Genomic DNA, 16,269 nt, shown 5'->3' with positions numbered 1-16,269 from the left:
GATAGATGTTCCCATTTGGGGAGAGAAAAATCAAAAAAAAAAAAAAAAAAAAAAAAAAAAAAAAAAACCTGGGTGAGTCTATATTCCTTAGTCCCTAGTCTTGACTTAGCTAGCCTATCTATGTCTATTTATTCTCGTCTTTCAATAGTTTAGGCAAAACCCAGGGTGAAGTCTATATAGTCGAGTATACAAGGCAGGGTCGGAGTCAGAACAATGTCTTCTGAAAACTGAATAATGTTTTTACTCCTATACCTAACTAGGGAAATACAGGAAAGACAAAATAACTTCCTAAGTATCACTGGTGAAATGTACCTCCAAGAAATAGAAGCATAATGCTTGAATATGGAGAGGATCTCTGATCTGTAATACATGAAGAATTGTTGAGTTCATTTGAAAAAAATACACAGAAAAAATATGCATTAAGTTGTACTTAAAGATAGACTATGAATATTGCGTAAGTCTGTGCCAACTCACAGGCAGAACAAGTACTGGTGTAAGAAGGATTCTTTCATGAGCTATGGTGCTAGTCCCACCCTTAGTAGAGAATCATGTCTATTTCTTGACTATGCAAACTACAATGAATCAAAATCAAGTCTATTTCCACAACACTCAACTAGAATGTCAACACCAAGTATGAGTTTGTGGATGGCCATCAAATACATGAAATGAAAACATCACCCCCAGATTTCAGTTTTGAGCAAATTACTGTTTCCATACTTTCTGTTCTCACATAGAAAGTGAATGTACCATAAGTCCCTAACTTTGCACCTTTTCTAAGTCAGGATTTTCATTCCACTCTGAGCAGATGAAAGAAATAAGATCACCTACTCCACTACCTTAACTTTTATGTCACATGACTTATGAGGTAGGTTTACATCATGGGATTTACTCTATAACCAAAAAGTCTGAAATACTTCTATTACATATAACAAAAGAGTGATAAAGAAATAGTGGACCTGCCTTAACTCAGTTGTGTTACAAAAAGCTGGTAACCACCCATTGTAAAACGAGTGATGGTGAAGAGTATGGGCTCAGGCGTAAAAATGCCATGACTGGAATCCAGCTCAATGACCGAGTAGCTATGTGATCTTTGGGGGTTACCCAACATACCTACATAGTGTTGTCCTCACCTTTAAAATGGGCATAATAGGATAATCTATTAAGGTTGCTGTGAGGTTTAATGAGATAATTCAGCACTTAGAATGGCACCTGGCACCAAGGAAGCTTTCAACAAATGTTAACTGTTACTCAGAAATTGAATAGTTCTTTATTTGTTTGGGTCAATCTCAGTACTCCCAGAACTCAAAATACTACATTCTAATTGTTCTAATTTGTACCATCTGCAAAAGACCCTTTAAGACTGCTTCAATGATTCTGAAAAGAATTAACAAAACCCTGCTACTAGGTGCCTGACTTTAGATATTACAACTGTTGTCACTTACAAAACCTCCACTACAAAACACTAAGCGTGCAACAAAATAATAAAATGAAAGCCACATAATATCAGTAACACCATAGTACATATTCCTCAGCTGATGAGAGTAATAGGGAAATGTATATACTTCCTGCACAAATGCATCTAGGGAAGGTAGGCTATATTTATTCAAGAACTAGAAAAAGGTTACAATATAAATCTATCAAACAAAATTCATTTTTGTTATATTCAAGTAACTTGTATATATTCAAATTTAGACCAAATCAAGACAACAATCCAATACACAGATGATTATATAGCTCAAGGAGCAAAAAACAACAGTCTTGTCAATACAGACTCTACATAAATACACAAATCTCAAGTTTTAATATAACATGAACAAATCACAAGTACCTGTGTTAGTGTTCTTTCTCCAAATTTCTAGTAGTAAATCTTGTATATTTAGTAAAAGCATATAGAATGTATAAAACCTTCAACCACATGTAATGTAGACTAGGAAGTGTAAATCAAATAAATGTGAGGTTTTTATATGTAAAGATGTACATTTCAGAAAGAACCCAACATGAAGTAAATTAACAAACATATTGCAAAGGTGGTCACTCACAAAAATGCTTATCATTTGCAATCGTATACAGAGAACAAACTGCCCAGAAATTAATACTGGAATCTTACTAAGGGGTATTATAGTAACCAACCTTAAAGGACAAATAACTTATTTGGGGGGTTAAAATAGCAGAGATCAGTGTAAATTAAATAACACATGAGTGAAAAAAATCTACAATATACAATAGCAAGAGGTGAGAAAACTGAATACTATGAAAAAGATGTATTAGTCTGTACAAGTTGGTTTTGATGAACTATTGGTTACTTGTTAAGTAAATTGTCAAGATTTTCATTGTGACAGTATTTTCCCTCACACATCAGAATCTGAAAGTAATATGCCTTTCTCAAATTTTCACTCAGTGTTTTTCTTCCCCACTCCTCAAAACACAGAAATAGGTTTTTCAACGTCAACTAGCCATTATGGAAGCCATAAGATACAGATATTCATCAACATTACACAAGCTACAATTGAGGTACCTGGACAAATACTACCAACATTTATGAAAAAAGATGTTGGTTTTAAAAGTGGTTAGTACGAGGAGTCACAATAAACACACTATTCATGTCCTCCTGAAACCAAAATGGGGGAAAACCTTATTGTCATTCTGCCAAACACCACATAACTAAAAATGCTGCACAGAGTCATGAATCCAATGTACATATCACAGGATTAAAACTCCAGTTAAGCAACTGAGCTAATCATTGAAGTAAATTAAAAGTACCAAGCTTCTTTAACCTATCAATGCTGTTTTAGAAGCATCATCAGAACAAATAGAGATTTAGTTATAAATTGGCCTGGGCTACATTCTGTAATGAGAATTTTGCTTCGTACTAAAAAAGAATCTCAAACATCCTAGAAAAGCTGTGGAATCATGCTCTTTATTATTCCTGAAAGAAAATTTGCCACGTTTGATGATACCTCTATTCTTCTCCGTGGGTCTAGGAGTTCTACATACCAAGTAATTCAGAAAATGATAGGAGTATTTAAGCAAAAAGAATAGCAAAAGCAGACTTTGTATCAACATATACTAGATAGGTGGATTTTTTTTAAAAATTACATGATAAATGTAAATCATAAAATTGAATGTACTTATAAAGGTACACCTATTTTGTGCTACATAAAAAAACTGTAGACTGCAAACTGTGCATGCGTACCATAACATTTTACCCGGGGTCAATGAGTGGGATTTCTTGCAAATATTTACTGCTATGATATAAAACAATTATGTGCAAACTGCAAGGTCCCTAAAATAGCAGTTAAAGAGTTTATATACAGAAAGATGTCACTATCTGATCAAATACACAAGAGATGGAATTTCCCAGAGTTTATAACACAGAACAATAACCACCACAGGCTCCTCCTCCTTGGCCTTCTTCCCTGTGTGACAGTTTGACTCCTTTATTCTGGTTCTCACTTTCCCACAGTCCAGGGGTCTGAATGATCTTTTCAACAAGTTCTTCAAAGGCACATTGTACACCATCACAGGTTTTTGCACTTGCCTCTGAAATTCAAGGAAAAAGGTCATTCATAGTATATTCCTTTCTGGCCATATTCTCATGTTTTTCTGGGAAACGATCAGGGCATAAATATCAGCCTATAATACATTAAGATCCAAATCAGCAATTTTTCCCCACAGTCAACAACTACTGAATTTCCAAATCTCAAAACTGAGTTACTTAAATTCTATCCATAAGAATACTAGTGTATAAATTTATACCAAAAAAATACTGGTTTATAATCTTAAAACTGTGATAGAAGTATAACTTGTAAAGCCCTACTTAACTAGCATGTGAAAGTTTTTTCCTTAAGCTTTCAGTTAATTCTTACAACTTGCTCCCAAGGCAGATATTATTCCTATTTTAAAATAAGGAAATTCATACAAGTTATAGAATTAACCTGATTATTCTGTTAATAATCAGGCAGCTCCAGGTAGCTGGACAAAATGACAAACCACCATGAAAACTGGTCCCACAGCAAATGTTTGCTCATGAAACTCAAGTGGACACTCAGCACTGCTTCCAACCCTACATTTCCTTAGTGGTGATCTTTCTGTCTGAGATGATGACTTTATTCCTGCCTCTCAAAACTCTATCACAGCTAATAATCTAGCTGCATTATGCTGAGAAAATCAGAAGCAATCTGGCAAGAACTACCTGATCATCCCACTAATAAATTTACCAAGTTACCTGCATATGTATCCTCATGCTCTGCCTTCCCTTCTGTGAGAACGGATGAACTGTCCCTGCTGCTATCCAAGCCATCGCCTTCTCTTGTTCCTGGAGTCCCACCCCTTCTCATTCACTGAAGGATCAAACACTCTCTCTATTGGATCATACCAATCAGCCTAAAAGTCTGCCAAATTATTTTCCATCCTATTAAAAAACAAACTTGCTCTCTACGCCACATGCCCTTCTTATAGCCACCCATTTCTCTACTCTCTTTGAAACCTCTTCTAAAGAGTTATCCACATAAGCTGTTTCTACCTTCTTATCTCACATTCTTTCTTCAAACTACTCTAATTAGGCTTTCATTCCCACCACTCCACTGAAATCATTCTTTTCCAAGACCACAACACCCTTTATCTTGTCAAATCCAACATCCTAATTTGATTTGACATCTTTGGTATTTGATACTGCTAATCACTTCTTCTTTTAAACAAGTTGTTCCCTTGACTTCCAGGACACTGAACATCCTGAAAATCCTCTATCTCATTGGCATGTCATGTGCAGACTTATTCGCTGGCACTTCCTCTTTCTGTGGACCTCTAATTGCTGGAGTCCCCCAGGGTTCAATCTTCTGCCATTTTCTTTGTTTCGTTTTGTTTCGTTTCCGAGACAGGGTCTCACTCTGTCACCTAGGCTGGAGTGCAGTGGGAGCTCCACTATAGCCCTGGACTCCCAGGCTCAAGTGATCCTCCCACCTCAGCCTCCAGAGCAACTGGAATCACAGGCACATGCCACCACACACAGCTGATTTTATTTGGAGATGAGGTCTCACTAGGTTGCCCAGGCTTCTTCAGCCCTTTTCTATCCACATTCTTTCCTGAAGTCACCAATCTAATCACGTGATCTTAAATGCCACCTAAATGCCAATGACCACCACGTCCACCGGTTATCAGAAAAATGTCTCATTCTTATGTCAAAGTGAAATTCTTGATTTCTCACTTCCCTACTGTAAACTTGCTCTTATCTCAATCTTTCATATCCCAATTATTGGCAGCACAATCTACCTCACTGCTCATGCCTAAAACCCGGAGTTAGCTCTGATTGCTCTCTTTTCTTTTTCCTTTTTTTTTTTTTCTTTTCTTTTTTGAGACGAAGTCTCGCTCTGTCACCCAGGCTGGACTGCAGTGGCCCAATCTTGCTCACTGCAAGCTATGCCTCCCAGGTTCAAGCGATTCTCCTGCCTCAGCCTCCCCAGTAGCTGGGACTACAGGCGCCCGCCACCACTCCCAGTGAATTTTTTGTATTTTTAGTAGCGACCAGGTTTCACCATGTTAGCCAGGATGGTCTCGATCTCCTGACCTCGTAATCCACCTGCCTCGGCCTCCCAAAGTGCTGGGATTACAGGCATGAGCCACCGTGCCCGCCTGATTGCTCTCTTTTCTTATCCTCCATACCCAATCCACCCACAAATTCTGTCAGCTGTACCTTCACTGTACCTCCCAGAACTGCCAGTTTTCCACCACCCTCTACTGCTACATAGTCAAACCACTGCTTCCTTCATCTGAGCCACCGCAAGAGAAGAACTAGTCTCTTGCTTCTGTTTCCCCTAGTCCATTTTCTACACAACAGGATCTTTTTAGAGTATCAGGTCACACGCTGCTTCCCTGCTTTCCACCACAACTGGAACACAATTCATCTCTTTACCATTTGAATGGCATCTCTCACCATCTGCCTTCTCCTTAACACACACTATGCTCCAGTACACACGCTTTCTTCCTGTTCCTTTAACACACTAGCCTGGTTCCTACCTCAGGAAATATTCGCTCTTCTCTCAGCCTGAGATGATCTCCCTCTAGACTAGGAGTGTCCAGTCTTTCGGTTTCCCTGGGCCACATTAGAAGAATAGTCTTGGGCCACACATAACATACACTAACACTAATGATAGCTGGAACTTAAAAAAATAACTCACAAAATCTCATGTTTTAAGAAAGTTTACAAATTTGTGTTGGGTCACATTCAAAGCCATCTCCTGGGCCACATGCAGCCCGTGGGCTGGACAAGCTTGCTCTAGATCCTCACCTGAGGGATTTCTGCTCAAATGGGACAGTCTCTAAGAACTTTCCCTAATCAGTCCCCACTCCAGTCGTTCTCTCTCCCCTTATAATGTTTTATTTCCTTCATAGCACTACTTACTTATTTAAGTCTGTCTCCCTTACTAGAATGTAAGCTCCATGTGGGCAGAAAGTTTGTCTGTTTTGTCCACTGTTACATCTCGAGTGTTCAATAAATATTGGGTAAACTAATGTATGGAAATCAGGGATATACAGCAAGTAAAAGTACTCAATTCCTTTCTGAAAATCTCAATACTTTCCACTAATTCCACTCTGCTTCTATCTATATATGAAGTCCTCTCAACGTCATTTGCAGATTCCTAGTAGTTTCTAATGCCATGGAATGGTTAAATCAGTAATTCCTAAAGCTGGCTTCACATCAGAATCAACTAGAGTGCTTTTTAATAAACTGCCTCTCAAACCTGTAATAAGGCACAGGGCCCAGGTGATTCTGATATGGCTCATCCAATTTTCTAGATGAGGGGTTGGCAAACTCTTTCTGTAAAGGGCCAGATAGTAAATATTTAGGCTTCGTGGGCCATATGGCCTCTGTTGTAACTACTAAAATCTGCCATATGGCACAAAAGCAGCCACAGACAACATGTAAACACATGGACATGGCTGTGTACCAATACAAATGGTGAGGCCAGATTTGGACCAGGCTGTAGTTTGGCAACCCTTGCTGGACCATGTTTCTCAAAAATTAATGTGCATATAAACCATAGGAAGAGCTTGTTAAAATGCAGATTCCAATTCAGAAAGTCTGGGGTAGGGCCTGAGCTGAAGCACTGCTAACAAGCTCCCAGGTGGTGCTGATGGTATCAGCATATGGATCAGCAAGGCACAACTTTAGCACTGGGTGCCAAACTTTACTGAATGCCATTATATCCTGTGAGGAATGATTTGACTTTTTAAAAATGTGATTTCACATAATATGATCATACATTTTACAGAAAGAAGAATAAAGAACCTTGTTATATAGTTAGATTTTGTAACACAGGGCAACTAGGAACAATAAATACATTTTATGGTTCATAAAGGAATAAACTTAGCAAAAATTCCATTTAAAAATTCCTCATTAATAATGAAAGGATAGATACTCACTCACACACCTACCTATAAATAACATGGAATGCTTTCGTGCAAATTTCAGGCCTTCATTTCTATCGACTTCACGATTTTCCTAAAACATAAATGCAATGATTAAGAAAGGCTACCAAAATACAGAACCAAAATGCCAAGTGTCTACCTTCTTACCTTATCGATTTTATTTCCAACTAGCATGTTTACTATGTCATTTCTTGTACAGTATGTTTCCAATTCATTTAACCAATTATCCAGTTTAACAAATGTGTCTCTTCTTGTGACATCATAAACTGAAATAAAAGGAGTCATTTGTTAAATAAGCATTAAAGAAAGAAGCAATGGTATATTTCTGATACGTAGCTAGGAGTTAGCATTACTAAGCAATATAGGCAAGTCTGTTTTTTATTGTCTCCAACAATTAATAATGAGTGTCTACTGATCCAAATGGAAGAAACAAGTGTTTTGTTTTAAAGCACACACACACATTTCAATCCTATTAACATATACTGTCACAGAAATGAAATTATATCCTGTGTAATAAGTGAAAACCCATTTAATACCCATTAAAGCAAAATAACAGCTCTTCCCATTCATAATGATGAATGAGGTCTAGCCAAAAACCAGAGTATTTAGATTTGAATCTGTGGCAAAATATCAAAAAAAAAAAAAAAGAAAATACATGAATGTAAACATCTATGACCCCATTAATTTGTTTCTTACAAGAACCAAAATTTACAGCTTTGAAAAAATTGTAGTACAGTTAGTGGATGCGTTCCTAATGGTCTTCCTGTTATCACTTTCATCTTACGTCATTCTGCATTACAACAAAAAGCTTATTAAAGTGTTTTACAAACTCAAGAGATGCTGAACCAAAAGGCTGTCACTATCAAGTCATAATATTAAAAAAAAGAGAATTCTACCTATTAATACAATTGATCAATATTCATTTTAAACTGTTTCCCAGGAATATCAAAAACAAGCACTTTTCAACAAATTACACTGAGAAGCCACATTTGGTTTGTAAATTTTGTTTGATTATAAATCAATAGTGTTAAGTGCTTTGTGATATTTTTAGGACTAATAAAGCAGGTTCTACTAATCAACAAATACTTTTCATCCTTTATAAACTGCAGCAAATATTAATATGCTGATGACTGAAGCCCAGTTTCCGTAATACTCCAAGACAGTCGAACATACGCTGATTAATCCTCAATTACGTTCTCATTGACATGTGTTTTCAAACCAAATAGTCTTGTCTTTATTTTTTAAGTGCTAGACAAAAGACTAAAATCAGAAGTTTTAATATTCATTAATATTACATGAAGTTAATACAACTACAAGTTACATAAAAGTAGCTCTAATGAGAAGTAAAACAAAAACACACTAACTTTCACACACTAGGAAAATCAGAAACTCCAATAAATATTTTTAAATTAATTAAAGTAAACACTTACCTAATATAACACCCTGTGCACCTCTATAATAGCTGGGAGTTAATGTTCTAAACCTCTCTTGACCAGCAGTATCCTAAAAATGATCATTATTATTAAATTAAACAAAGTATAAATAGACCTTCAATATACTAGTTTAAGAGTAGAAAGTCAAACAGCATTATTAAAAATAGTATTAATGCATGAGCTCATTAAAAAACTGGAACTTAAATAAGATGTGTTCACTTACTGACAAGTGTCACAAAATAAAATTACTTATAATTACTGATCTCTAGAAAAATGAAACTATGTAAAGGTTTTCTGCTGTTTTGAATTTAAGAGTTTTATCATACATGAAATGAAACCCATGGTTCTAAACTCCAGTTGCACAATGAAATTTTCTGGGAATCTTGAGTCTAACCTCCAAAAAACTTCTGCTTAATCGGTCTAAGGTAATGACACGAATTTTTCAAAAAAAAATCTTACCAGGTGCTTTTAATGTAGAATCAAGGCTGAGAACCACTGATTTGAAGAAAATTATGGGGACGTATTACTTTAGGTAACAGATTTTTAGGTTGGGCTCTTTTAAGTGTTTTCTATGTATCTCCTTTTGAGAGAATGCATATAACCAAGCCATTCTTTATTACATGTTGTTTCTGACTCATGTTAGGGTTAATGAACAACGTACACTAGGTAGAAAATGTAAATTTCATAAAGCAGGGACTCATCTGTTTAATCACCAGTTTAACCGTTGTGCTGAGAGCAATTCTTGAAAAAAGACAGTTGCTCAGAATTTGTTGAGTAAAAACAGAAAAAGAAAAAGAATGAACCTATTTAACAAGCCTTTACCTCCGGGCCCAATTCCTTCTCTCTGTTGTCTTTCCACTATCCTTGGACTATGGATTCAAAGTACCTAAGATTATACAAAGCAGCTCAGCCCACCACCTGTTTTATTAAATAAAGTTTTATTGAAACACAGCAGGCCTATTTGCTTACGTATTGCCACATGGCCCACTTCAGGATTGGACTATTTCCTATCTGGCTCTTTAAGAAAAAGTTTGCAGTCTGCTGATGCAAAGTAACCTAAAGAAAAGTAAAAGTAAACACATGTATCAAACCTCAACTTAGCTACCAGTCCCACTGCTGTAAATGAGGGTTTTCTATGGGACAAGCAGAAGCTCCTCTAGATATAAAAAGTGCTAGAATAACCTGTAAGAGGTTTATAAGATTGGAGAGGAATTCAAACCAGGGGCTTGAGGGGCTTCAGCAACACAGTAGGGAGGATCTGCGGTCATTTATAACCCCAGAAGAGAAACTTAAGAGGAAAGTAACTTTCCAATGTAAACCACTTTGAACATTCAGCACTCTTCCACAGATATACTTACATAAATTTGAATGCCTTTCCTTCCAGATTCTCACCACCACAGAAACTAATCCCCACCCTGCCATGCTTAAGTGAAGAAGTAACAGATTTAAAGTAAATGTTCTAAACAGATAAATTTATAAAATAAATGATTTTTCTCTTTACAAAACTTCTTGCTGCCTCTTAAGTTTCTTACAAAACCCGCTTTGGATTTTAAAATCATTCAATTTGCGTATTTACTCAACTTTTCAAGAACAATAATATGAATTAAAAGCTGCTTAAAGCAAAGTGAACTTGCCGCTATCTAAAGCAGATTATAACTTTGGTAACATGAGACAAGTCAATATTGTAGTCTAATAATCATTAATGAAATGGCACATGGATGCCCAGTGATCTTTTTTGATCACTATGCTCAAGTAATCAAAACCCAAATTTGCAGGGAAAGAAAAAGTAATCAACTAGAAGCCAAAAGATATAACTACTATGCATATCATAGTAAAATGATTACTATGTATATCAGTAAAAGTGTCACCGCTTTTAGGAAGCAATTGGTAATATATACAATAAGAAACTAGAAATGCTCTTCATAGCCTTGTACTAGTACCTATTTCACACAATCTGATTCATAAAAACTCAATAAAAAATGTATATTTTAAAATGACAAATCATTATGAGAACGCATCCTGGCGATTTGCTTATATGCAAAAAATGACAAATTAGTAATATTCAAATTATTCAGTATCCAGATACATAATAACTTCGAGAATTGCACCATGTTAAGCATTTAACTTTTAGTGGTACAGACTATCTTCTTTAGAGAGAAATAAAGAAAAAAGGAAGGAAAAGCCATTATTGAAAAGACAAGCCTTGGGTTTGGAACAGCAAATTAGTGAATTTGGAAATTTAAGCAGCAGCTATTTTTCCATACATGGAACACTGTTCTATATTCATAACAAATAGTTTGGGGCAAAGACCAAGTATGAAATATTTTTAGCCCCAAGACTTTGTGATAACAGGAAAAAAGTTTATTCTATTTGCATATGGAAACTGTGTCCATAAGTTCCAGAGCTGGCAGAAAAACAAGTGAACATGAAATTTGTTCTCTCTGGTCTTCATTGAGATCAACTTCAAAAACTGCCTTAATGAAACACAACATAAAAATCAGAACTGCAATTCCAGTTAAAATATCCATAAATCCCGATGTTTTAAAAGTAAAAACCATAGCAAGAAAGTTTTAATGTTGAAATACTACACTTGACTTTGAAACTTTGCTTGTGAATATTTATTAATAATTAGGCCAGATGTTTAGAGCCTTGCCATTTTTGGATTCACTTATAAAAATGTTTAAATAGGTGTTATAATTTAGAGGGTGGAGGGAACCATGTGCAATAGCATTGGATCAGGATTTATAGTAACTATAAAGTGTATACGCTTAAATAGAAGTTAGATTGTTGCTTGTGTTTGTTTTCAAAACAGGAATATGTGGTAGGTATAATAACATCTTTGTAAGATAAATGAAGTATAGCTTTTTGTCTCTATCCTGTGGTTTTATTTTCTGATGGAGGAAGAAGAGAAGAAATTACTGAAAGATATATAGATCAGGGCTAGGAAATTCAGGGCTAGGAAAGATCTAGAAAGGCTTAATAATAGATGGAGGGAGTGAAAGTGAAGTAAGGACATAGAAAAAGGCAGTAGAAGAAAACAAGGTCATGGTGCGTATGCACTTTCAGGAGGCAGGAGGGGCAGGGCTATGCTTAACTATTCCATTTCATCCTAGAAAAAGCTTCCAAGTAGGAGAGAAACTCATTTTATTTTATAAATAAAACTATAGAAGAATTAGGCAATATGGATTTATATATTTCTAATAGAGAGGAAAGGCCTTCCTAAATACATTACACCCAAATGCCATGATGAAAATAGCTGATCTAACCATATAAATATTAAAACCTTGGTATGACAAGAACATCCTTTACCTCCTCTTCACCTCCCCATCCCCATATTCATCCTTAACAATATTGGAAGGTAAATGACAAACTGGAAAAAAAAAATCTGTAACATATGGCAGTTAGTATTACACACACACAAGAACACAAACATATATTCAACTGAAACACGATTTTAAAGGCAAATGATAGATTAGAAAATTGTACCACATGACAAAGAGCTAATACTTTTATTATATAAAGACTTTAATGACAAAAAAGATGAATGCTAACATATAAAATGGGTAAAATATGTAAAAGAAAACTTATTTTTTAAAATGATCAATAAATAGGCAAAAATCTCTTATCAAAAGAAATGCAAATATAAGTAAAACAGCAACACTCAGAGGCAAAAACAAAGAATGATAACAGTACAGATAAGGATGTGGCAGAATGAATATAAATATAATTGGTGGAAGTATAAACTGAAAAAAAGGCTTTTTGGTGTACATTAATGTTAAGACTTCACATTTATTTCTACTTCCAGCTACACATTTTAAAGTAACTGGACACGTACACACAGACGTATAAATCAGAATGCTCAAAGAGCTCTAATCTTTGTGAAAAGCTGGCAAAAATGTAAGTATCTCTCACTGAAGGTTGACTAAAGTACAGCTATGAAATGGAATACTAGGTGGCCATCTAAATGGCTACAGCACATACTGTGTGTGGGGGTGAGGTGGTAGGAAAGGAGGACAAACAGGTTTAAAAATGTAAGATATAATCTCTTTGTTTTGGAAAACTCACATACTCGTAGGTATAGTGGTATGTATACATATCCCTAGATATTTTAAAGAATGCTCACTAAAATGTACTCGGTGGTATACTTTTATGGACATTTTTCTCTACTACTGTCTTACTGTCTCAATTATCCTTTTTAGAATGACCCTGTATTATTCTTACAGCCAGGGGGAAAATCTCTCTTCTTTAAAGAATGTTTATAGGCCTATGGTAAAAATTCTCTTAAATAATACCTGCCAGCCTTTTTATTAGGCAGGAACTAGAAAGTAAATTTAAAACAAAACGAAACTATGAGAGAAAAATCTCACTGCAACCAGCAAGCCTCAGATACTACTCTAATCTATATATTTCACAAAGCAGCAGCAAGGACGGAAAGGGATAATAAATCAACCACGAAAAGCATATGGAAATCAGGCCCCTACTTTAGTATGGAAAAAGCCAGCATTCTTACATCGTTCAACACATTTTACCATAGTCTAGTCCAACATTTTCCAAATTGTTCTCTGTTAGACATTACTGTTCTGATTGATATTAAATATATTTGCGGGAAAGGGGCAAACAAGTTAACAAATTTAAAGTAGTGTATGTTAGGAAAAACTGACATAAAAACATTAAACACACTTACACAGTTATTTGTTATTTGGGGATAAATGTGTATTAGAAACAGTGTGCCATTCAGAGAATGCCAAGAAATATGACATCATACAATGCATGAACACTTGCTGTTTTCAATCTGTGACTGATGTACAAACAGCATTTACCATTTAACCATCTTGTGGAAATATGTCTCGATTTGATGACTGCTGATCAGTTCTAATATGATTTCTTATGTTACAAACATATATGTATAATTATCAGAGCATATGTGGAAATTAGATATATAAAACAGTATATATTTAGAATTAACATATGTATATATAGTACCGATCATATTTAGATAGACAGATATAGATAGATCGGTATGTAGATGGGTAAATAGACTGATAAAAGGGAGACACACAGAGAGACAAACATAGACACTAAGCATCTTGGATATTTTTGACAGTTAATGCTACCTTATCTGACACTAGCATGAGGAGGTCTAGCTAGTACAGCAATGGGGATCAGAATGGTTGGATTCACAGGAAAATGAAAAGAAGTCAGTAAGGAAAAACGAGGCATTAAAAATAAGCCCAAAGTTTGAAACCTCAAATTTTATAAATATCTATACTAACAAACAAGAAAAATAAAATTTTTCCTAAACATCACGTCATTCCTCCTCCCCTTAACAATTACCTTTAGTGTTAGTTCAGTCTAGACGGTCTTTTTAAAACTTAAAGAAACATATCCAATTATGATTCTCTTTGGCAGATGAGATGATTTTTTAACATTCTGTTCTGTTTTGAAATATTCGTAAAGAATTATGCATTGTAAAAATTTAAACAAAACATAGCTGCCTAATTACCCAATTATATTACTGTTTATCCTTTAATCAGTATCAAATCTCCCAAAAGTTATTTAATACAAATTGTTCATTCACCACCTCTAGAACACTACACAAATCAATTTCTGCATCCTTAAAAAGTAAAGTTTAATATTTTCAAAATACATTTTAAAAGCTCTTACCCATATTGCAAGTTTAGCCTTATTTCCATCCACTGAAATTGTTTTCACCTTAAAGTCAACACCTTAAAGAAATGAAAATTTTGGTAAGTCTCCCAGTAAAACAGACTTTTAACATCCATTACCAAGAAAACCAGAAAACAGAAAAGTCACCTTTATCACATGCCCAGTTCACACCCCAAATTCTTAGAATTCTGGATGTGGAGATAAAATCCAGGATCTTAGGATTTAATCAGGATAAATAAATAAAAATCAAATGCTTGTAGAATTCACTCACTCACCTACCTTCCATTCTTCCAAAAAGGAAAAACAAAAGTCAGTTTAAGGTAATAACTCACTATACGAGCTAAAAGTCAAGAGCTGCAATTACAGTGCTCACATGAAGATTATGCATGGCTGACCGTGGATCATGGCAGCTTCCAGGGGCTCCCTAAGCATCCACATGCTACCGTTAAGAGTGCTGTCCACTGTCAGCCAACCACTAACTCAGATGTTGACTGTAAGCAGCTTGGGGAACCAGTAAAAATATAAAAGGGTCCCTCACTCTTTGTCATATAATTTCTTTATTTTGTTTTTATCCTTAAAAAAATACTATTTTTATGTGATAACCTAATCAATGATAACCTGCTACAGCACAACTTCAATAAAAGAATTTATACATGAAAACATTTATATACAACCATCTAAGAATCTTCATAAGTGAAAGAGGAGTGCCCAAAGTTCTATGAAAAGCTTCTGTAAGTACTAATTTATGTAAAGAAAAGAGTTTCATAAGAAGTCACACAAGGCTTTATTACAGCAGCCAAAAAAGAAACCTCTCCCTTTCCAGGAAAAGGAGTTGACACATGCCATCTGGCTTAAATGAACAGCAACTGCCCACAGGTCTTTAAAGAGTTCAGTCTACCCCACTGGCCAGAGGGAAAACATTAGCTCAAGAAGCTTGGAAAGAAACTTTCAAAAGATCTTATTAGCTTGTCACAATTAATTCAGAACAGCCCCAACTAAGATGAACAGCACCCTCACATACTAAATGCTTAATAGAACACCTGTCACCAATATGGAAATATATTCGTAATTCTTGGAAGACTTGTGTTGATCCATTACAAATACAAATTCGGTAATAAAAATGCACATTCAAAATGTGCATTATGCCAGGTCTTTCTGTATACCAAATATATATATTTTTTAAGTTTGGTGTTTTGAGCTGGGGTGATAAAGGAGTTGATAAAGCCTAGAATGACGGGCAACCATTAGTAAAAGCACAGTGCTGATTACACAGCCCAAGAAAAACCTAAATATAAAATTTCTTCACAGCCAAACAAACAAAAAATCCCACATGCTAAATAATCTTTTATTTACCAGGTCTAAATAAAGAAGCTACCATACCATTTTAAAAGTGGAACCATCTACATAAACATGAAATTATCTACATTTTCTTCCTATTGCTTTTAAAAAGAAAAAAGAAAAAAAAAAGCACAAAACCTGAGAAAATTCAGAAAAGGAAAATGGTTCTGACTTGGCGCAGGTACTAAATGATAGCCACTGGCAGACATTACACAGAGACAGCCTCTGTCATGCACACTCTACAGTTAAATTCTCCAGGTTTTTCAGGAAGTATATAAATAACTAATTTTTTTTTCTTAATAATCCCAGGTACATGTTCAAGAGCAGACAAACATCTTTCCTAACTATCAGCTAATTTGTTTACCCAAGAAAAGAAACCCACCACTTCCAGAATGTATGTGTTTTC

At 35.2% G+C, this 16,269-nt stretch overlaps 1 protein-coding gene across 3 annotated transcripts in view; it reads right to left on the bottom strand.

Moving 5' to 3' along the window:
* Nucleotides 1–1,237: 1,237 nt before the first annotated feature.
* The window catches only part of RAB18 (RAB18, member RAS oncogene family), a 41,815-nt gene continuing 26,783 nt past the window's right edge, over nt 1,238–16,269 (bottom strand). The window contains exons 3-7 of one of the 3 annotated variants that reach the window (XM_015146650.3): nt 14,523–14,584; nt 8,856–8,928; nt 7,573–7,691; nt 7,420–7,498; nt 1,238–3,540 (exon numbers count right to left, since the gene is read on the bottom strand). In XM_015146650.3, the coding sequence (XP_015002136.1) occupies nt 3,365–3,540; nt 7,420–7,498; nt 7,573–7,691; nt 8,856–8,928; nt 14,523–14,584 (509 nt within the window). In that variant the 3' untranslated portion in view covers nt 1,238–3,364. 3 annotated transcript variants of the gene reach the window in all.

Source organism: Macaca mulatta, chromosome 9, assembly GCF_049350105.2.
Source record: "Macaca mulatta isolate MMU2019108-1 chromosome 9, T2T-MMU8v2.0, whole genome shotgun sequence".
NCBI classification, from domain to species: Eukaryota; Metazoa; Chordata; class Mammalia; order Primates; family Cercopithecidae; genus Macaca; species Macaca mulatta.
The sequence above is the reverse complement of the archived record's forward strand: the minus strand, read 5'-3'. Positions and strand labels throughout refer to the sequence as shown.